The 21,455-nt window shown below is 52.9% G+C and overlaps 1 protein-coding gene across 2 annotated transcripts; it reads left to right on the top strand.

Annotated features, from left to right (window-relative positions):
* Nucleotides 1-781: 781 nt before the first annotated feature.
* On the top strand, nt 782-10,764 carry TFAP2C (transcription factor AP-2 gamma). 2 transcript variants are annotated; one of them, XM_060627805.3, is made up of 7 exons: nt 782-1,074; nt 2,694-3,179; nt 3,295-3,346; nt 4,528-4,744; nt 5,312-5,430; nt 7,249-7,393; nt 8,800-10,764. In XM_060627805.3, exons 1-7 carry the CDS (start codon nt 1,027-1,029, stop codon nt 9,083-9,085), a joined length of 1,353 nt encoding a protein of 450 aa, XP_060483788.1. In that variant the 5' UTR covers nt 782-1,026; the 3' UTR covers nt 9,086-10,764. The 2 variants fall into 2 exon arrangements, with proteins under 2 accessions (XP_060483788.1, XP_060483789.2); XM_060627806.3 differs by lacking the exon at nt 782-1,074 and adding an exon at nt 1,810-2,495.
* The last annotated feature ends 10,691 nt before the right edge of the window (nt 10,765-21,455 follow it).

Raw genomic sequence — 21,455 nt, forward strand, 5'->3', positions numbered from 1 at the left:
TGCCGAGCCGGCGCCCTGGGCAGGGCTGGGCAGGGCTGGGCAGGGCTGGGCGAGGGAGCGCGGGTGACCCCCGGCCGCAGTCCGGCGGAGATGCAGCTTCGGGCGATGGCAGCCGGACGCCGTTGTCCCAGACTTTGCGGCCGGTGGAGGCCCGCTCGCCCCCTGGCGCTCGGGGCAGACTCCCCAGAAGGCCTTCCCTCCCCCAGCCCCTCGGAGGAATGGGCCGGCGCTGTGACCGCGGAGAGAGAAGGAAGGGGAGGCGTCTCTCGGAGGGATTGGGGCTCCGGCTGCGAGGTCCCAGCCCAATTTAAGTCTCCGTGAGTGGGTGGGTGAGGCATTTCAGGCTCTAAGGGGGACCCCAGCTGTTGAGATGCCCGCAACGCGAGGTCTCTTAACCGCAGGTGACCACGTCTTTCGGAGGATGGGGGAAGGCGCTTCAGGAGAAATAGGGGGGCTCTTAGGTATTTGCAGCCGGGGCCCCAGCGCTGCCAGTCTCAGGTGTGGGCCTGGGGGGGGGGGGGGGGATGCACGACGGAAGGCGCAGCGGGGGACCCCGACCTAGCAGGTCCGCGGCTGTCAGAGAGGTGCCCACGCCCGCCCGCCTCCCCCTCCTCGCCCCCCGCGGCGCGGGTCTCGGCGCGGCGCCCCGCCGGGGTGCAGGGCGGAGCTAGGCTGGGACTGGCTGGGGGCTGCCCCGCCCGGCGCCGGGGCCTTCGTGCCGGCCCCCGGGGAGGAGTTATGATAATTTCCTTCTCATTAAGGCGCCCGGGTCCCCCGGCTATTGCCGGGACACACAGTGCGGGCGCGGCTTCCCGGGTCCCCGGCAGCGGCTTCTACGCGCGCGGCGGCCGCATCTACGCTCGCGGAGCCGCCGATGCGCGTCCAGTGACCGGGACAGCGAGGCCCTCGCGTGGCGGGGGCGGCGGCGGACGCCCAGCCACCGTGACCCCCATTTTGGATTTACCGCTCGGGGGGTGGGGGGAGCCTGGATTTAACTGGCGACTGTTTTGGGGGACGCCGGACGCCATGTTGTGGAAAATAACCGATAATGTCAAGTATGAAGAAGACTGCGAGGTGAGCTGGGTGCAGGGGCGCAGCCCGGCCCCGCCCGAGTCCAGCCCGGGAGGCGGGGACCCACCGACCGAGGTCCGGGCGCGGGCGCCGGCGCAGCGAGCAGGCACCAGCCTCTGCCCCTCGAGGGGACGGGGTCCGCTTTTGCGGACGCCCCTTAGTCCGTTTCTCCCGGGCCCTCTTCCTGAATCGGGCCCTTCCCCAAACCACCCTCCGGAACAGGGCCTGGAAGGAGACCGGCAGATCCCACCCACAGAGCTTACCGGTCGGTTTCGTGCGAAGCAAAACAGCCCTTCTTTCCCTTTTCTCGGAAGAGCGCCCCGTCTACAACGCTTAGACGCGGCTTTTACGCACGAGATCTCCGTCCCCAGGGGTCAGATGAGGCGACCTGCCGGCGACACCTTTGCAGAGTCCCCTCCGCGGCGGGCTTGTCACCTGCCCCGCTAACTCCTCGGGGAAACCAGAAAACAACCGAAGTTTGGCTCTCCAGAGAAGTGGGGGCTGGGGAGCGCGGGGGGGGGGGGGGGCGAGGCCAGATGGGGCCGTAAGCGCTCGGGAGTGCTCCAGCCAGTCCGACAGGTTGAGCTAGAGTTTCGGAGAGTGGGAGGGAGGCAGGCGGCGAGCGGGAAGAGGAAGACGCGGGCGGCGGGAGGTGTGCGCCCGGGCGCTGGCAGAGGGGAGCCCGGGCTGGGGGGCGACGCGGGCGGGGGGCCGCGCGCCCGCGGGACCTCCTGGGGCCGCCCCTGTTGGCGGGCCCGGGCACTTCCGCTAGGGGGCGACAGCGCCCGTTTCTCCTAGTTCCCCGCCACCCCTGTGACCCCGCGAACCCAGGGAGACGAGTCCTTTAAGAATTAGGTCGGACAGCCTGGAGGCGAGGGACGTGCGCAGGCGAGGTTGCCCAATATTCGGGGTCCTTAGTTCTCCCCCTCTGCCCCGGTTGGTGGGGATACTGACCGTGGCCCGGCAGGGCGGCCCCACTGGGTGTTCCCCGCTCGGTCTGGACCCAGCCAGCTGGGGCGGAGTGGGGTGGGGAGCAGCCCTGGCCGCGAGGCGTCCCTCCCCGAGTTCCTCGGGCGGCCTTGGGTGGCCGGCCTGCCGGGGAGCGTCACTTGCCCGGAGGTCTTTGTCCTGAGGGCGTGGAAGGGAGGGTCCCTGGGGCGGGGAAGATGCGCACTTCCCGCTTCGTGCGCTTTATCCGCGTCTGCCGCTTCCCCACGTTCTTTTCGTCTGGCGCCGCTGACATGTGCGGGCTAGTGAGCGAGCGCAGTCCTCACGGTGCCTACAGCATGCCGACTTCCTCCCCGGGCCCGGGCCTCAGCTACTCCTGGCCCAAGACCTGGGGTTCGGATCCGGCTCTTGAGAGCGCCCCGGGCGTCCGACCTCCCAGGCCTTCGCCGCCGGGCTTTGAGAGCGAGTTCCCCCAGGTCTTTGGAAGCCTCTTTCCTCCGCGGACTGGCAGTTCGCAACGAATCCCCCGGCGCACAGCGCCTCTGGGTGCTCTCTGGGCGGAGGGCAGGCCCCACGAGTCGGGTCCCCGGGGACGCACCGCTCAGCGCAGCGGCTGCAGCCACTTCGCAGTAGCGGGGTTTCGTTCTAGCGGGGTCTCTGCTTCTCTCTCCCAGGATCGCCACGACGCGAGCAGCAATGGGAACCCGCGCCTCCCCCACCTCTCCTCCGCGGGGCAGCACCTCTACAGCCCCGCGCCGCCCCTCTCTCATACTGGAGTCGCCGAGTATCAGCCACCACCCTACTTTCCGCCGCCCTACCAGCAGTTGGCTTACTCGCAGTCGGCCGACCCCTACTCGCATCTGGGAGAAGCTTACGCCGCTGCCATCAACCCCCTGCACCAGCCGGCGCCCACCGGCAGCCAGCAGCAGGCCTGGCCGGGTCGCCAGAGCCAGGAGGGGGCTGGCCTGCCCTCGCACCACGGGCGCCCGGCCGGCCTGCTGCCCCATCTCTCCGGGCTCGAGGGTGGCGCCATGAGCGCCCGCAGGGATGCCTACCGTCGCTCCGACCTGCTGTTGCCCCACGCGCACGCCCTGGACGCCGCGGGCCTGGCCGAGAACCTGGGGCTCCACGACATGGCGCACCAGATGGAGGAGGTGCAGGTGAGCGACGCCTCGGCTCTTGCCCCTCCGGCCCGGACCTGTTTGCCCCCCAGCCTGTCCTCTCCCCTGCCCGCCTCCCCGGAACTTAAGGGAAACTTTGTCGTTTCTCCCCCAGAATGTCGACGACCAGCACCTGCTCCTGCACGATCAGACTGTTATTCGCAAAGGTAGGCAGCGAGAGCAAACTTTTTTCCTCCCTGGGCCGCACCTAGCCTGGCAAGGTTGGGGGCATTTGGTGGCCACCTTGGGACAGTTGTGGTAGGGAAGGGACCGATGGAGGAGGGGGCGGGGGTTGGCTGGAGGAACATAGGCTTTTAGGAGAAAGAAGAGGGCATCGCTTTTGGAGCTAAATGAAAAGGGGTGGTGGTAAAACTCTTAGGATTTGTTACTCGATAGTGTTCTCTTGGAGACTAGGGCCCCTTGAATTTCATGGTGTTTTTACAGTGTTAGTGTTCCAGAGTGAGTTTTAACACTGACTTAATTTGGAAAAAAATCAGACCACGCACCTTGGTTGGGTGGTTGATGCTGTGGCAGTTGTTGAGTGGATGATTGAATTTCCCGTTTCATAAATGCATGTGGCAAGGATCCCCAATTCTGACCCGCAAGAAGAGGTTTTGAAACAGTTTGGCCTACCAGATAGACAGCCTTCAAAGGACCAGAGTGGGACGATCTGCCAGAGTCTGGGTTTATGCAAGATAGTGGGGGAGGGGATTTGGAACATTGGATGGGGGGGAGGGGGGAATGTCTCAAGAAATTAAGTTACAGACTGAGGGATTGCCAGTTTGGCTGTTTTGAAGATGGAGTGGCCCTAAATGAAAGGGAGTTCTGGTCTGCTACTTGAAGTTAAACTCCTTGAAATCAATTGGGAAATGGTTTTTGAAGAACAGCTCAGAAAATAAACCGAATTTCCCAGGAAACTTGTAACAGGGCAGGTTTGTTTGTATTTTTAAATTTACCGTGATCAGCTGCACCGAAAGGTTTCAGCAAAGGATCTGCGCGTGCCGGGCGATTTTGGTGGTTCTTAGACAGAGGAAGGAAAAAATCCCCATGTATGTAGGATTGAAGCAGTCTTCTGAAAACCAGTGTTCTAATTAAACACATTTTAACAGTGGCTAGAAAATGAAAACCCTCCACGCTTGGGGTCATGACTAATTAGCTTTGCAAGGTGTTAACTTGTGAATTTCAGATTCGATTATCTTTGAAGAATTGGACTTAAAAAAAATGTGCTTGCCCAACACACAACGCTGTTTGCTTAAAGAGCTCTTTCAGCTCGGGTTAGAGGTTTGAAAAGGTCCCTTTTTCGTAAACGCAGCTCTCGGGGACTGCCACGTCTAATCTTCGTTCACAGGTCCCATTTCAATGACCAAGAATCCGCTGAGTCTCCCTTGTCAGAAGGAGCTGGTAGGGGCTGTGATGAATCCCAGCGAGGTCTTCTGCTCGGTCCCTGGAAGATTGTCCCTCCTCAGCTCCACGTCTAAATACAAAGTGACAGTTGCTGAGGTCCAGAGGCGATTGTCCCCGCCTGAGTGCTTAAACGCCTCGTTACTGGGAGGTGTTCTCAGAAGGTACATGGGGGCACATTCTGGGCACGGTGGTTGGGTTGGTGTACAACCCAAAAGAACCAAGGAGGTATTTTTAACATTTATGTAACTTTCATACCTAACACTGAATTCTAATCGGCTCAGAGTTTTAGTACATTCCTTCTCTTTTAGAAAGTGCCAGATGCAGAAGGAAGTGCTAAATCACGCCAGCAAATTATCATTTGGTTAGAATTTGATTCCATTATGAGATGGTGGCGTCCCTATTAGGGGGAGAGGAGCTCCATGGGGTTTGCTACCCCGGGGGACTTGGGGGGCTGCCACAGTTTCTAGAAGTGAACATTTATCTGCTCCAGTATCCTTTGCAATGTTCTGTGACTTGGGGGGGGGGGGGGGGAAGAATGTTGCTGTTAAGAAAGATGTTTGAATTTTACAGGCATTAATTAAATGAGGGACTCCCTGTTTCACTTGATTGCGACCCACATAATGTAGATACTCTTGGACAGATTTCAGTGTTGGTAGCATTTGAAGGATGGAGAATATGAAAGTGTGATTTCTTGAGAAGAGCCACAGTTCACTTTTGTTTTGACTCAGAGCCAAATCTAAAAATGGAGGCCGGTCCTTGCGGGAGAAGTTGGACAAGATTGGGTTGAATCTTCCCGCCGGGAGACGGAAAGCTGCCCACGTTACCCTCCTGACGTCCTTGGTAGAAGGTCAGTGGGGTTTTGCTTTTGTTTGGTGATGTTTTGATATGTTGCTAGGTTGTTTGTGTCTTTAATGCTACTCTGAAGAAAAGCTTAAAAACAGCCCTGTCACCAGTTGAGAGATGAAAGTGATTTGTCCCGAGTTCATTGCAATGAATCACAGTAATTTTTATCAAAGAAGTTAACATTTAAATACCTGCCTGCTTAGCCATCCTGTTCTGGGTTCTCCAGCAAATCATTATTAAATAGAAATAGGTTTCCCAGACCGAAGAATTCACACCGTAGGGTGTTGGGACATTTCCTAGAAGTGAACCAGTTTTTGAAAGATGCAACCGATCGACGGGTACACCTTTCAAAAGCTGGTTGGTTATGTATTGGTGGGAAGAAGCCCCATTTCTAGCTTTGGTAGCTGGGGAATATCAGGATTGTGATCGGTGAAGAGAAAAGCCTTTGCATACGCAATTCACAAGTCCTTTGTTCATTTCCCCCATGGGAAAAAAAAATTAGTGGGGCCCCTCTCCCCCGACCTAAAATAGTAGGATGTAACATTTTCATTTATTGAATGGGCCCCTACCCCCAATCTGGAAGGGAGCCAAGAATGCAATTACAGCCTTTAAAAAATAAAGGGGAGGGGGCAAGGGAAAAGTGAAATATATATATTTTTTAGAAAGACCAGCTCATTGTTGCCCAGTGGAACGTGGGGAGGCTTCTCCCGGAGCCTGGAGCAGCCTCCAGCCCTTGCCCAATCAGCAGGGCGCTGGGCTCCGGCTAAGGGCAGGGGGAGCCAATGAGGGGTGGTCTCCCGGCAGCCAGGCAATCTTTTGAACACTGTCTGTCCCTGGTCTCATGGCGCGACTGCCGTGCCGAAAGCGACTTGGCAGAGCCCCGCTCTACCTTTTTACGGGTGTCTTTGGGGGTCAGGGCCAGGAGAAAGGAGCTGCCTGCTAGCTGCCTGTTGGAGAACAGCTGTCCTGCATGGAGAATGGTGGGTTCTGTGTGCGTGGCGCGTAAATGCGGCTCCGCTAGGTTTTCTGACCAGCCGGGCGGGGGTGCTTGAATGAGAAAGTGTGTGCCAGAACAATGGTTCTCAGATTCTGATTTAGTAAGTCTGGGGAGGCAGGTGGAAGCCTGGGGGTGGGGGTGGGAGGGGTGCCACTATCTGGGTTTCAGCAAAGCTCTTGCCAGCCGCCCACGGGGCAGCCAGGACCTGGCATCTCTGGTCAGAGATGAGCCCCCTTGCTTTTTCGTCTCCCTCTCTTCGTCCCATGATTTGGACAAAAGGGGGTGAGTAGTCCAAATCGGTATTTGGGGCCCTAAACATTTCCAATGGAAACGCGTGCCTTTCTTTTCTTAAACATTCTAGAGACTTGCCTCCTTTAGGAATGGGGCACCCTGAGTTAAAAAGAAAGTTCTACGTCAAAAGACTTCATCCCAGTTTCATAAAGAGAAGTGCCCCATCGGCTTTTGTCAGAGATGCTTGTCTTTAGCATTTCCCTTCCCTTGTGTCCACAATGAGAGCTTTTATAATCCAGAGAAAGCATGGGTGTGTCAAGAATCTGAGTTGGGTCGAAGACTGGTGAGCACTGTTGGAGGGCAGTGAAAAAATTCAGGGTCTTTTTTTCCCCACACATGGTAGGATTTCCTCCTCAGTTCCTAGGGGAGTGAACCCACTGAAAGTACCCAGGAAGGTCTACTCGCTCGCTGGATTGTTTTCCTGGTGTGTAATTTCATTTTAAAATGCAGAGGGATTGGGGGACCGGGCCGTCTGGGTTAGCAGAAGAGGGAAGGGAGACCTCCTAAGTCTGTTGCCATTGCTGATTATTCTAGGGGAGGCTGTTCATTTGGCTCGGGACTTTGCCTATGTCTGTGAAGCCGAATTCCCCAGTAAACCAGTGGCGGAGTATCTAACCAGACCTCATCTTGGAGGGCGGAATGAGATGGCAGCAAGGAAGAACATGCTTCTGGCGGCACAGTGAGTATCCAGACTTGAATGTGATGGCTGGATGCACTCATGTTGGAAGTTGGGGGGCCAGTGTAGTCCCCGAGGCTTGGGAAAGGAACCCGCACTTGAGTAAGGGTGTGGAGCGAAAGGAACTGGCAAGAGGGCCTTTTTGGACACGTCAGATGGGTTAACTCTTCGGTAGGATTTGGAAGAATAAACGAAATGAATGTGTTGATTAGTAGTGACTGTTTGGAGCTGCTCAGTTATTCAGCTCAAAGTAGTTACACTACCCGTTCATTATGGTGTCTCCATATCTTACAAAAATGTGTTGAAAACAATTTGTTTTGTCACATCCAGGAAAGATTGGGTGCCTTCTGTCTCCTGATAAGATTTTTTTATGCTTAAAAAAAATTTTTTTTGACGTTTATTTATTTTTTGAGACAGAGAGACTGTGAGTGGGGAAGGGGCAGAGAGACAGGGAGACACAGAATCCGAGGCAGGCTTCAGGCTCTGAGCTGTCAGCACAGAGCCCGACACGGGGTCGGAACTCAGACGGAGATCATGACCTGAGCTGAAGTCGGACGCTTAACCGACCGAGCCACCAGGTGCCCCTTCCGTTTTTTCACATGTCACGATCCAGTTGGATTTGTAGGAGACGTGTGGAGAAACTTTGTCTCAAACCCTGCTTCATGCAGCTGCAAGGTTTCTCCTAGAAAGCCGACAGTGAATGGATTTTAAAACGACGGTAAAAGGGGCACCTGGGTGGCTCAGTCGGTTGAGCGTCCGACTTCGGCTCAGGTCATGATCTTGCGGTTCGTGGGTTCGAGCCCCGCGTGGGGCTCTGTGCTGATAGCTCGGAGCCTGGAGCCTGCTTCGGATTCTGTGTCCTCCCCCCTGTCTCTGCCCCCCACCCCCGCTTGTGCTCTGTCTGTCTCTGTCTTTTAAAAATGAATCCATAAAATGATGGTAAAGAAGCAGAAATCGTACAGTCAGGAAATGGGGCAACAGTGAACCAGTGTGTGCAAAGGGCGAGTTTCGGGGCCGCGTGATTCTCCGTGTTCTTGAAGAAACTGGTACCGAGCTGCACCAAATAAAGGCTAACCCGATACCTTTGGGCTGGAAATCCGGACTCCACCTCTTTCACTAGTCCCGGTGACCTTGGCGTTTTGACGGGGGTTAATCCTGTTACCTTTCCTAATTGCAGTGAGGATTAAAGAAAGATAGTGCTTGATAGAGTTTAGCTCCGGGCCTGGCACAAAATAGGTGCTAAGTACAACTTAGCTCCACCATTAGTCTCCAAGTCTGTCTGTTTCTCTGGTGCGGCCACGTGTTCTGATTGCCTCCTGGGGTGTCATCCTTAGGGCGATTTGGCTCTGTCCCCTTGACCTGTCAAGAGCCAGACTGAGCTCACAGGTATGCGCTGACTGTCTCCACAGGCAAGTGTGTAAAGAGTTCACAGACCTTCTCAATCAAGACCGAACGCCCAACGGGAACAACCGACCCACCCCGGTCTTGGAGACGAACATCCAGAACTGCCTGTCTCATTTCAGCCTGATTACCCACGGGTTTGGCAGCCAGGCGATCTGTGCCGCTGTGTCTGCCGTGCAGAACTACATAAAAGAAGCCCTGATCGTCCTAGACAAATCCTACATGAACCCCGGGGACCAGAGTCCAGCTGATTCTAGCAAAACCCTGGAGAAAATGGAGAAACACCGGAAGTAAGACGGGAGTGAGCCACGGGGCCGAAGGGTCTGGAAGGAAAAAGGCCTCCAAAGTCGTTCTCGACCCGGACGGACTGGGAACCCCTCTTGCCTGGGGACAGTTGGTTACCCGCCTTCCCATTAAAAAGGCCTCCAGCGATTCCTGGATCGTTTACGTGCCCTCCTGGATTCCTTAGTGTTATTTCTGTAGCGCTGAAGTGTGCGTCTCCTTGACTCTGGACAAGTCACTGGAAGGTGACAAGTATTGTTTTATTCTTTTGAGACCCATTGTTTTCTCTGAAAGTGGTGCTACAAGTTTTAGAACCTTTTAAATCCGTTCCCCGGGCTCGAGAGAAAACCCACACGCGTAGCTGTTGAGATATGTGATCGATGGCCATTCACATCAACGGTAACTTGCAGTGTCAAGGTAATGGTTGGCTTCTGGCGTCCACTAAAGGTTTATCTAAACAAAGTATTTATCCGGCTTCTAGCTTCTTGAGATGTCAAATCCTGCATACAGGAGGGAAGCAAAGATCCTCTCTGCTCAGCAACCAGCTTATCAATAGCTGGTATTTGACACACAAACCCCTGGTTACAAGGGGCTCTTTGGGTTTTTACGAAACTTGTAGAAATGAAGCCTGCTGATGATTTTGTGTTTTCTTTTGCTGTCTTTTTTTCTTTTTCTTTTTTTTTTTTTTTAAACTCAGAGTTAACTCTTCAAATGGGAGACTCGGAAATGACATGTTCCTTTAAGGTACTGAAGCTTTATTTGCATATTTATTTCACATTTTGGTGTTTTGAGTAAACTTGAAAAGGGTAGGCATGAAGCGTTTTTTTTGTTTTGTTTTGTTTTTTGTTTTTTTTTTTTTGGCTGCCCGCCACCACCATGTCCCATAGGAGGCTCTGTATTTTGAGAAAACTGTGCGTTGAGTGTACAGATGTTATTTATGCGTAATTTAATGGGGTCTGTAAATATGGGTGCACTTGAGACTTTTTGACAAATGGGTTCGATTTTAATATTAACTTTGAAAGGTGATGGGGTAATCTAAAACACTAATTTAGGCTTTATTCATAGGTACGCAGGGTATTAAGAATTAAGAGGGTCTGGGCTCTGTTCTTGATGCGGAAGATTTCTATTTAATTGAAACTGTTCAAAAGCAATAACTTTGGGTCTCGTTCCCATCATGCTGAACCGGAAGATGGGTGTGCGGTACTGTGTGTGGGGGTGAAATGGAGGTTTGGAATTGAACTCCACGTCTGTAAACGTCCCCCAGATAATTATTGTGTATACGATACCTGTATAATAAAAAGTATTCTCGATAGAAGCCGTGAAAGTCGGGTTACAACTTGGTTGTTGTTTTTTTTTTAAGTCTCTAGGATGAGTAGAATAGTGGCAGAGCTAATTTATGGTCGGCCGCGGCTCGCGGCTTAGCTCATGGGACTGAGCAGGGAAGGTGTGTGCCAAGGGAAGGCTGAAGAAGTTTCATTTTCTGTCCCTCGCAAGGCAAGACGGCTCAGCCGCGCTAGGTCTTACGGTCTTAACGCCCATGGGCGGCTCGCAACTTGGTGTAGTACATCCCTCCTGCCACTAGGGCGGCCGGGCCGTGCGAGAGTCCACAGTTTTGGAATACCAGCTCTTGTACAAAGTGACCCTGTTAAGAAACACTGTGGTGGAGTCGCCACCCCAGAATTTGGAGATGGAACCGAAACTGACGGTAGGTAATCTTGGGCGCGGATCCTTCTCGGGAGGATTTTTGCATTCACTCAAACTCAAGCAATGGAAATTGTAGGCTTTTCGTTTTCGGTTCAGTGAAATTCTCCATCTTGGCCACAGGGAGGTTGGGTCTCCGCCCTCCGCTTGGGGAGCAGAAGAGGCTGGCCGAGCTCGTGTGCTTGCTGGATGTTTGTGAGGATCTTGAATGTGCTCCGCGGGTCCTTGATTTCAAGTTGAAGTGGCCTGGCCGTTTCCTCCAGGAAGTGAGATGTTTATAGTTTGGCAGGAGAGGCCGGCCTTCAAAGGGAAGTTGGGAGCGAAGGCATTTTCCACGTTGGATTAGGCTGTTTCTTCAACTCCTGCTTCATCATCCTTGATTTATAACTCCCTACCAAATGCTCAGCAATTCCTGATTTAGTGCTGCCAATGGATGTTAAGTCATTTAAACTCTGCCAACCTAATACTTTGCTCTTGGCAGCTTGTCCTTGGCCACTGAACGTGCCCATTAAGTTGGATTTATCTGGTTGATATGTCAAGTTCACAATTGCTTTGCTTTAGAGGAGTAAAAAGAGGTCTTAGGTTGGCAGTTATTTTCTCCATCAAGATGTGAGACCTTGGGTGTTAAAAGGAAGTTACGGGGCAAAGGGCTGAAGGGGAAGGGACTATTTTCTTTTCGACATCTTAACCTGCTTTTGGACTAGAGTCTGGCTTTTAGGAGCCCTGCCCAATCGCAGTGCAGACAATGTTCTGGAAACGCCCCAAAGTCAACCAAGGATTGAAGTGAGTCATAAGCAGGGCTTGTGCCTGGCTCACTGCTCAATCGTCCTTTATCCTGGTTCCCACCAGAGCCCATAGATGGCCACTGGGTCCCCTGGGTCCAGGACACCTAATAACAGGTTTTTCTTTCAACACCTCTGAGCTGATGCCATGCCAAACAGCTAAGTCTCCCCAACAGGTCCCTATGGAAACTGGCTGCCTCAGCTTTGCCCTCAAGCTCCTGTTTGTGAGAGGAAGGGCGCCCTGCCCTTGGACTTCCAGATCCAATGGTAGACCGTCGCTCCTTACGGGCTGGGGTGGTTTCGCTGCAAGCCCCATGACCGTGAGGATCCCATTTCTTTCTCCTGTTCTTCTCCCTGTGGCTGTCTGGCTGACAGATTGAGCTTGCTTGTACGAAGGCACACGATGCTGCAAAGCCTGCCTTCTGGGAGAAAAAAATGAAGACGCATTTCTCCCCTGTCGTTGTCTGAAGGCACGCTCCTGTCGAGCGTTCCACGTGTGACAGACTTCTTAGCAGGACCGTGTGTCTGGTGGCTGGAGACTTGCCCATCCAGGTGTCTGGGGCCGTGACGCCCTCCTGCCTTGCAGACCGCGCATTTACAAGTTCTGGAAGGTCAGAGAGAGGGTGTTTTCAATTGGACTTCATGGTTGTCTTATCTTCTGTGTGCGCACAGTCGAAGTTGTGGGTTAGGAGAGGGACGGATTAGTCTGTTTCTCATTTGAAACGATTCCATCACAATGACCATCATTATTTTCTGTTCGGGGGCGGGGGGGGGGGGTAAGGTCTAGCGTCAGGGTAAATTCTGAGACCTTAAGTTCCTGTATTTCAGTGTTGAGAAACAAAACAAGCGAGGGTCATGGATGGGTGACAGATAAACTCCTCAGGGCTTGGCGGTGGTGGGATTCCAGCGCCCCCCCCCCCCCCCCCCCCCCGCCTAGTTCTCCCCCCCGGGGGACATGTCAGTTTCCAGCCGTTGTGAATTCTTGTAGTGGTTCTGTTACTTTTGAGGATTGCTGAGCATTTCTGCAGTCTTTTCCTTTTGCTGGGGGTGCAGGCGGGGTGGTGAGGCGGCAGTTCGATTTGTCTCCTTGACAAGCAGGTGGAGAACCGGGGAAGTCGAGCTACTGTTGGCCACCGGGGGAGGGAAGAACAGGCTGAGGTTCCTTTAAGTGTGTTTTGCAGGTGAGGGAGCTCTCTTAGCCCTGGCATGGCAGCGTTCTTGGCTAATGTCTTCACTAGCCACCTGAGCCCAGTGGGCGGGGAGGGTTTTCTCCTAAGTTGGGAGATAAGGCTTGCTTTTGAAATTTCAGTGCCGCAATGCGCAGGTGGCTATTCTCAGGGGTAGCCGTTGTTCCCGGATGATGTGAGAACTGTTGACGTCCCTTTCGAAGATCCCGGTTCCCCTGGAGTGTTTCTTTTCCACTTCATTTGTTTCTCTGAAGACCACAGGCCACCACGTAGGGAGGCGCCATCAAGATCTGATCCCCCTCCTGGTTCTGCTGACCCAGGCTGATCCAGGCAGTGCCCAAGGTCCACTGATGCAAGGGGTATCGCGACCTTGAACGTCTTTTGTCCACTAGTAACATGGAGCAGCGTCTTCCGAGGAACCAACTTGACCTCAGGAGTTTTAAAAATTATTGTTGTGCTGGAGTCCACAGTTCCGCGGAATGCTTGGTTATTTTTGGCATCATCATAAACACTAATTTCCCTGGCTCTTTGGGATAACATCTTGATGGGGGAGACAGTGGGGGGGGGGGTGGAGAAAAGCATGGAAACTGAGTAGAGTTGAAAGGTCTAATTCCAGGGACCTGTTCAAAGGAACAACTTGGCGAAGAGTGTTTCCAAGGTCAAATCTCAGCATTTTTTTCTCATGACGCCTGGAGCATTCCTGGCTTCTCCACGTTTTCCACGGAGGATCCCGATCTTGAGGAGTGACCCTCCTAGGTGAGTGTCAGAGGTGGGTGGGTTGAAGGCATCCTGGCCACTTGCTCAGACTGGAAGGCTTTTGGGACTCCCTGGGCGTTCTGGGTTGAGACTGTGCTTCCCCAAAAAGTATGTCCGCGTCCTATCCCCGTACTTTCAGAATGTGACCTTATTTGGAAATAGAGTTATTGTTCGTAATTAAATTAAGATGAGGCCCCAGAAAAACCAAAATAAAACCAAACAAAGATGAGGTCCTATTGGAGCGGAGTGGCCCGTAATCCAGCGTGGTTTGTGTCTTCCTAAGAAGAGAAGAGGCGAACACAGACACAGGAAGGGGAGCACAGGTGCCAAAGGAGGCGGAGACCTGAGAGCGAGAGCTCTGAGCCAAGGACTGCCAGCCACCAGCAGCGAGAAAATTTCAGAAACTCCCCTGCAGATTTCAGAAGGAGCATGACCCTCCTAACAGCTTGATTTTGGACTTATAGCATTCAGAATTTTGAGCCCATAAACTGTCCAGTTTGTGGCCCTAGGAAACGGACACAGTGGGGAAGTCCTTCCTTTGTCCCCCACCTCCCCTCCCCCCCGCCCCCCGTTGATCTTCCTGTGGGTTCCTTTTTTTTTTTTTTTAATTATTTCTTAATGTTTATTTTTGAGACAGAGAGTGAGGGGGGGGGGAGGGGCCGAGAGAGAGGGAGACCCAGAGTCGGAAGCAGGCTCCAGGCTCCGAGCTGCCAGCACAGAGCCCGATGCGGGGCTCGAACTCACGAACCGGGAGATCATGACCTGAGCCGAGGTTGGACGCTCAACCGACTGAGCCACCCAGGTGCCCCGTTTGTGGCTTCCTTTCTGCACATGGTGTCGTCTCTGCCTGGAGTATCGGCCGCCCCCCTCTGTGGTCCTAGCCCTGGGTCAGGTCCATCTAACAGCATGGGGGCCCTTCACTGGTAAATGAAACGAGATTTTCCTGCGCGTTCTCTACAGCTGTGTTGATGAGTGGGGCTGCTTCCTGGTGGCAACATTAGCCAGCTCTTCTTTTTTGGCTTTTCGGGGAGAAGTCACCCCGGCATCTCCGTCCAAAGCAAATCCCAAACTCCCGGAGGCCCATTTCACTTCTCCTTTCTTCTTGTTTCCTGTATCTGGGCCCCTCTGGGCATCCCAGCATTGACCCCTGAGACCAGTGGCTGTTAAGCCAGAGGTACTGGAAGGATTACTGATGCGTTTCTGCTGCCTTTGACCCCGCTGCGTCCAGGATCCGGGGGTCATTTTTATTAAATACAGACTTCTCTCGGTGATCCTGATGGTGAGCCGAGTTTAGGAACACCTGCCGTCTAGCATCTTCTAGCTCTAAAGTTTTACTGAGTCACATCTGGGATCCCTGGGAACCCGTCTCTCCCCGCTCTCCCTCCCAGCCAGGCTGGGGTTGAGGAGAATCCACTTTTACCCAGTCTGGGTTTAGATGTTCCTTCTCCCCCAGCAGCAGGTGGGGCTGCCTGCAGGGAGGCCAGTCAGGAGGCTGGGACGTTAGAGGACACGGAGTGGGCAGGCGGGGAGGGGGGGGTGGAGGGGAGGGAAGGAGCTTGGGTGCCGATGTGTTTTACTGGTGGAACCGACAGGACTCAGTGCCAGACTGCACCAAGGCACCTTGAGCACTTTTCAGGCAACCATAAGCTACAAAGTAGCTTCTGGAATTAGGCAGTCCTCCTGGATTCTGCCGACCAGAGAGGGAGGGTCTGCGGCCTTATGTCAGTGGAATGGCCAGCCAGTCTCTGCAGGAGAAACACTCTGCAGGAGAAAAGGGTGGGGACGGATGGTCCCCATGACTCACCCCACAAGACTCCCCCTTTTCTCCTCTCCCCTCAAGAGGTGTGGGGTGACGGCCCAGATTGGGGGCTCCATTTCATCAAAACTTGCCTTCGTGGTTCCTTTTCATGAACCAGGAGGAATCCTGTTTGGGCCTCCTGAGGAAGGAGGGGAAGAAAAAGGTGCGACTTTCCCCCAGACATTTGCAGAGTCTGGAGACATTTTTGATTGTCACAACCGGGGGAGGGAAGACTGCTCCTGGTTATTAGTGAGCAGGTGGATGCTAAACACCCACCAGTGCACAAGACTGCACCCCCCGCCCCCGTAACACGGAATGATCTGTTGGAACATGGAATGATCCGGTCCGAAATGGCAAGAGTCCAAAGGTGGGGAAGTGCTCCTCTAAACATAGGAAAATTCTAGACGGACCACTTAGGCCATTAGCAGAATTTACTTCTGCACAGTGGATTACTTTTTGCCTCATACGACCCTATACAGTCTCAAATTTTAAAAAACAAGTATTCCTTTCATAAATAAAAAAAACCTGACATAATGTTTACATAAATGAACGCATGTTGAGTGAATGCGTAAGTGGATGTTTGCTCTGTTTTGTTATTTTAAAGTTTATTTACTTGGAGTGTGAGCAGGGTAGGGACAGAGGGAGAGAGAATCCCAAGCAGGCTCCACGCTGGCAGTGCAGAGCTCGATGCAGGGCTCGATCTCACGAAGGGTGAGATGGTGACCTGAGCTGAAATCAAGAGCCACGCAGCTGCCCCATAAGTCAATGTTTAAATCGGCGAATAAAGGAAGCAAAGATTCCGGGAGGGAGAAAGATGTGCATCTCTTTGTCACTGTTTCTTAACTTTGGATTTGGGGTTGTGGTTATTCACCAGGAGCCCTTTTCCTGGGGCAGGTGAGGGAAGAGAGGGTGCCCCATCCAGTCCCCCTTCCCCACCCCCACCGCAGAGACGGGGTCTCCCTTCCCTCCTCTTTCTTTTTGACATGGTTTCACCTCTGACATCTGTTAATATCCTTTTCCCACAAGACAGAAAGAAACGCAGTGGTGGAAGGCACCAGCCATTTAAGAAAAATCTTCAGAAAGAATGTTCTCAACTGTTTCCTTTTAATTGTTTGCTCTGCCCATTGTTGCAAAGTAGTTCAAGCTGACAGCAGAACGAACGGAAGGGTCACAAACCTCAGAAACTGTTTCTTTCGTGTTGTGGGCCGAAGTAATTCATGTTACTGCTGCTACCCCCACCCACTTGGAACATCTTTGGGGGGTTGGGTGGACAGAGCCTGCCGCGAGGTTCCTCTGGGCAGGGGCTGGGGTGGGAGGGACACGCATCTTTCACTCTGTCATTTTGTCCAGTTGGAGTGTTTCATGGGGCGTCTGGGTGGCTTCGTTGGTTAAGCGTCTGACTCTGGATCTCAGGTCAGATCTTGATCTCAGGGTCACGAGTTCAAGCCCCGTGCTAGGCTCCGCATCCAGCGGAGAAAAAACAGAACAATCACCCCAAACACCCAAATGAAACGGGCTCTCAGATTTAGAAAAACACTAGGTTTAGTAAAAACACGGGAAGACTGAAAAATGCTTCTGTGAAACAAAGGACCCACGGAAGAAGAGAAAACGCTCGTGCCTTCCGTTATTTATTTCCTTCCCTGGTAAACCTATTTTAGCCCACTTTACAGAGAGGCTCAGACACAGGTAAGCAGTTGCTGAAACTCATCCAGCAAGGAAGCGTGGGAGCCAGCCCCAGGGCCGGTCTGGCTGCCTCCGGGGGCTGTGAATATGACCGGGTGCTGTCGTGCCCCCGAAGGTAAGAACTTACATTATTGAGCGCTCATTATGTGCCAGCCACTGTTTTAGACACTTTTCATATTAAATAAATTTACTCCTCCCAACAACTGTGGGAAGTATGACACCCCTTCTACAGAGGAGGAAACGGAGACACAGAGCCACGAGCTGCCTGTCCAAGGTCTCTCACTTGGTGACTGGGATAGCCCAGACTTGGTGAATGGGATAGCCCAGACTAGAGCTGCAGCTTGAGTGGTTCCTGGGAGGGACAGTCTGTGCCTTGTGTTTCAGGGAGGGGCTGGAAACAAGACAGAAGTATTCTGAGTGATAAGTGCAAAGTGCTTGGCACAGTGCCTGGTACATGTAAGTGTTCAATTAGAGTGTCAGCTTTTTTTTTTTTTATGTTTATTTATTTTGAGAGAGAGAGAGAGAGAGAGCACGAGCGGGGAAGGGGCAGAGAGAGAGGGAGAGAGAGAATCCCAAGCAGCCTCCTCACTGCCGGCATCAGCCTGATGTGGGGCTCGAACTCACAAACCGTGAGATCATGACCTGAGCCAAAATCAAGAGTTGGATGCCTAACCTACTGAGCCACCCAGGCGCCCCAATGTCAGCTTTTTTGAATGCAACAACCTGTGGTCAAAGAGAAAAACGAAGGGAGAGAGAGAGGAGGGGGAGGTGAGCAGGGAAGAAAGTGCAGAGGGGACAGGGAAAAGAAGAAAGGCAGGAGGCCCCCTCCTCCTTTGCAGATCGGTGGGAGTGTGGGGCTCCTGCCAGCACGATCAGGGGCTCTGCTGGGTCTCCAGCGTGGGGCCGACTCAACCTTCAGGGCTCCTTTTGCCATCACCATTGGCCTTTCCCAACGCTCAGCTTTCCCTCTACCTCCTGCCACCTCACTTGCTTGCCTCCTTCTCAGCCCCAGTCTCACCCTGGACAGCACCTCCTCCTGGAGCCTTCCCAAGCTTACGCTGACTTGGGCGTCCCCTCGGCTTCCATCACACTTCTTGTCACATGGGGTGGTAACCAGCTGTGTAGTGTTGTATCACCTTCCAGATCCTGCCACCGAGGGAGTCACTGTGGTCTGTTCGTAGCTGAACCCCAGTATGCAGCTGGCAATCTGGCTTTTGGTAGATGCTCAATAAATATCCATAGGCTGAATGAATAAATTCATTTATACCAAAAGGTCAGGATTTGCTGAGGTGGTGAATATCAAGACCATTCATGCATTCTCCCATCCATCCCCCCACCATCCATCCATCCATCCATCCACCATCCATCCATCCATCCATCTATCCTCCCACCATCCATCCATCCATCCCCCCACCATCCATCCATCTATCCACCATCCATCCATCCATCCATCCATCTATCCCCCCACCATCCATCCATCCATCCCCCCACCATCCATCCATCCATCTATCCACCATCCATCCATCCATCCATCCCCCCACCATCCATCCATCCATCCATCATCCACCCACCCACCCACCCACCTATCCACTTATCTTCCTTCCTTCCTTCCTTCCTTCCTTCCTTCCTCCCTTCCTTCCTTCCTTCCATCTACGATGCTAGTCCCTGGATATCTACCAATAAGCTAAAGCTGCCTGGACCCTGCCTTGTGGAGCCCACAGTCTGTTAGGGGAGCCACACATCAGTCCATCAATCCCATACACATAGGAACTACCAACCTGGTGTGCTGTTGGGACCCAGCAGCACTGTTGCTACCCCAGTAGTTTCTGTAACAGAAAAGCTTTAAAGGGTGAAATTCCCTGCATTCTGCAGCAGCTGGGAGACATTTTTTCATTTTTATTTTGGGCCTGGGGCAGTGTTACCGCCATCCCTGAAATTGGGAGTACTCAGCTTAAAGTTACATCCTTCAGAGACAAGCTCCCTGCTCTCAGAAGACACTGGAAGGAGAAGACCAGCAAGTAAACAATCAAGACCATGTCAGGGTGGTGGGCATCTATTATTATTACTATTATTTTGTGTAAGCTGGGGAAGAAATGCAAATGGCACAGGTGATATATAGACATGAGAGTGTGTTCCTCCCACCCTGTCTCCCAGCCACCCAGTTTCGGGGTGGAGACAAATCTCATTACCAATTAGGTGTAGACAAAGATATTTTAGGCATGTACACATAATTACATGTATTTCTTTTTTAACTCTCATTTTGTACACACAGTCTGGCACCTCACTCTTCTCACTTGATTTATCACGTTGATGGCTCCTTACCAGTTCGTACAGAGCTGCCTTTTTTTTGCAAGGTGGCCTTTTGGGTGTGATGTACAGATTATCCGTCCTTTCCCGGTGGGGTTTAGGATGTTTCCGACCCCCTGCTGGTATAAACAGGCTACAGTGAGTGAGCTTGCTCAGGGGTCGTTTCCCACAGCTCCTTCTGGGTGGATTCCTGGCCATGGAATTGCCTTTTCAGTTTTTGTAGACCCCGCCATGTTGCCTTCCTCAAGACATTCCCCCCCACGCCCCGGCAGTCTACGTGAACTGGCCTGTTGGGGAGGCGGTGGGGGAAAGCATTACTTGGGACCTTCAGGAGTCCCCCTGAGGAGGTGATATTTGGGTTGATGGGTGAGAAAAAGCCAGTTGTGCATAGCCAGAAACAGCTCTCCTGCCAGAAGGACCAGTGTGGCCGGAGGAGGTGAGGCTGGAGAGAGAGAGAGAGAGAGCCAGAGCCAGATCTGTACAGGCTTGGAAAGGCACTGGGATTCAAATGGGAAGCCATTTGAGGATTCTGAGCAAATCAATCAACCAATCAATCAATCAACCAATGCATGTAGGGAATGAAGCACAGGGGGTAGGAATGAAGCTAGGAGGCCACACAGGCACCGAGGCAAGATTTGGGGGTGGCTTGCCAGCTGGTGGGAGCCGGGACAAAGAGAGCTGGGGCATTTTGAAAGTAGAGCTGACAGAACTTGCTGATGAGTTGGAGGAGCCTGGGCACGGAGGGAAGAGTTGGGAGGGATCGCGTGGAACTTTAAGGGTTGGGCTTCAGCGGAATTGACCAAGTTGGGGAAGAGTCCGTATACCAGCTTTGGGCAAGTAAGACCCATAAGCTCAGCCACAGGGAAGGAAAACCGCACGGAAGTTGTCCTTGGCTTCTTGGAGCGGGGACCCGAGTCATTTAGGGTGCCTGTGGCCGGTCCGTTCATGGAAGTGGCCGGTGTTGGTGCCCCAAAGCTGATGTCCTGGCCACAATGGCGCCACCAGGATGGGCTCCATATTGGTTCTGAAACCCGATGCCTCCAGATATCTGGACACACTAGGACAAGAGGTCAGAGCAATCTGCCCACCCACTGGGTTGGGCTGATGTTGTCTAGCTCTTGGAATTAAAGATTCCGAAGGTTTATGTGACCAGCAGAGGTGGGGTAGGGTGAGCCCAAGGGCAGGGCTCATTAGAACTTTATTGACTGTCAATACTGGAAGGAATCTTAGAGGTCATGGGTTAAACCACTGATTTGGAAAGAAGAGATTGTTTGAATGCTGGATTATTTTTATGCTCTTTCAACAGTGATTTCAAAGAATTAAAATAACAACATTGTTTATGTGCACTGATTATGCACCAAGGCCTAGGCCAGATGTTTTACATTCATTATTTCTTTTTTTTTCTTCCTATGTATTCGTTTATTTGAAAGACGGAAGGAGAGAGCGCGAGCAGGGGAGAGGCAGAGAGAGAGGGAGAGAGAGAGAAGCTTAAGCAGGTTCCACATCCAGCACAGAGCCCGACACAGGGCTCGGATCTCATGGCCATGAGATTATGACCTGAGCTGAAATCAGGAGTCAGACTTTTAACCAACTGAGCCACTCAGACACCCCTTTCCTTCCAATTAAAAAAAAAAGAAATCGAGCAGGAGCACCTGGGTGGCTCAGTGAGTGAAGCGTCTGGCTTCGGCTCAGCCGTGATCTCGAGGTTTGTGAGTTTGAACCCGGCATTGGGCTGCCTGCTGACAGCACAGAACCCGCTTTGTATCCTCTGCCTCCCTTTCTTTCTGTCCCTCCCCCCCTCGCGCTGTCTTTCAAAAATAAACATAAAAAAAATTTTTTTTCAATGAGTGTAGTTTGCACATAATGTTACATGAATTTACATACATTCTTTCATTTCAGTCTTCCAGGGAGATGCTGTCATTATCTGTGCAGTCGCTGAGGCTGGGGGTGGCGGCCCAAAGTCCCCTGGCCGAGGTGGGGGCCCCTGCTGACTGTCTCGGACCCCTGGCAATGCGATTGGAACCTGCCAGGGGCATTTGTGTTTTCAACCCTCTGTTGCCGGCTGACAAGTTGGGACCCAGGGAGGAGGACGCACTGTGTGACCAAGAGACAAGTTAAGAAGAAGTTAAGGATCTTGGAAGTACAAGTCTTGGCCCGAGAGGGTGTGC

Source organism: Panthera onca, chromosome A3 (assembly GCF_046562875.1).
Source record: "Panthera onca isolate mPanOnc1 chromosome A3, mPanOnc1 haplotype 2, whole genome shotgun sequence".
Classification (NCBI taxonomy): domain Eukaryota; kingdom Metazoa; phylum Chordata; class Mammalia; order Carnivora; family Felidae; genus Panthera; species Panthera onca.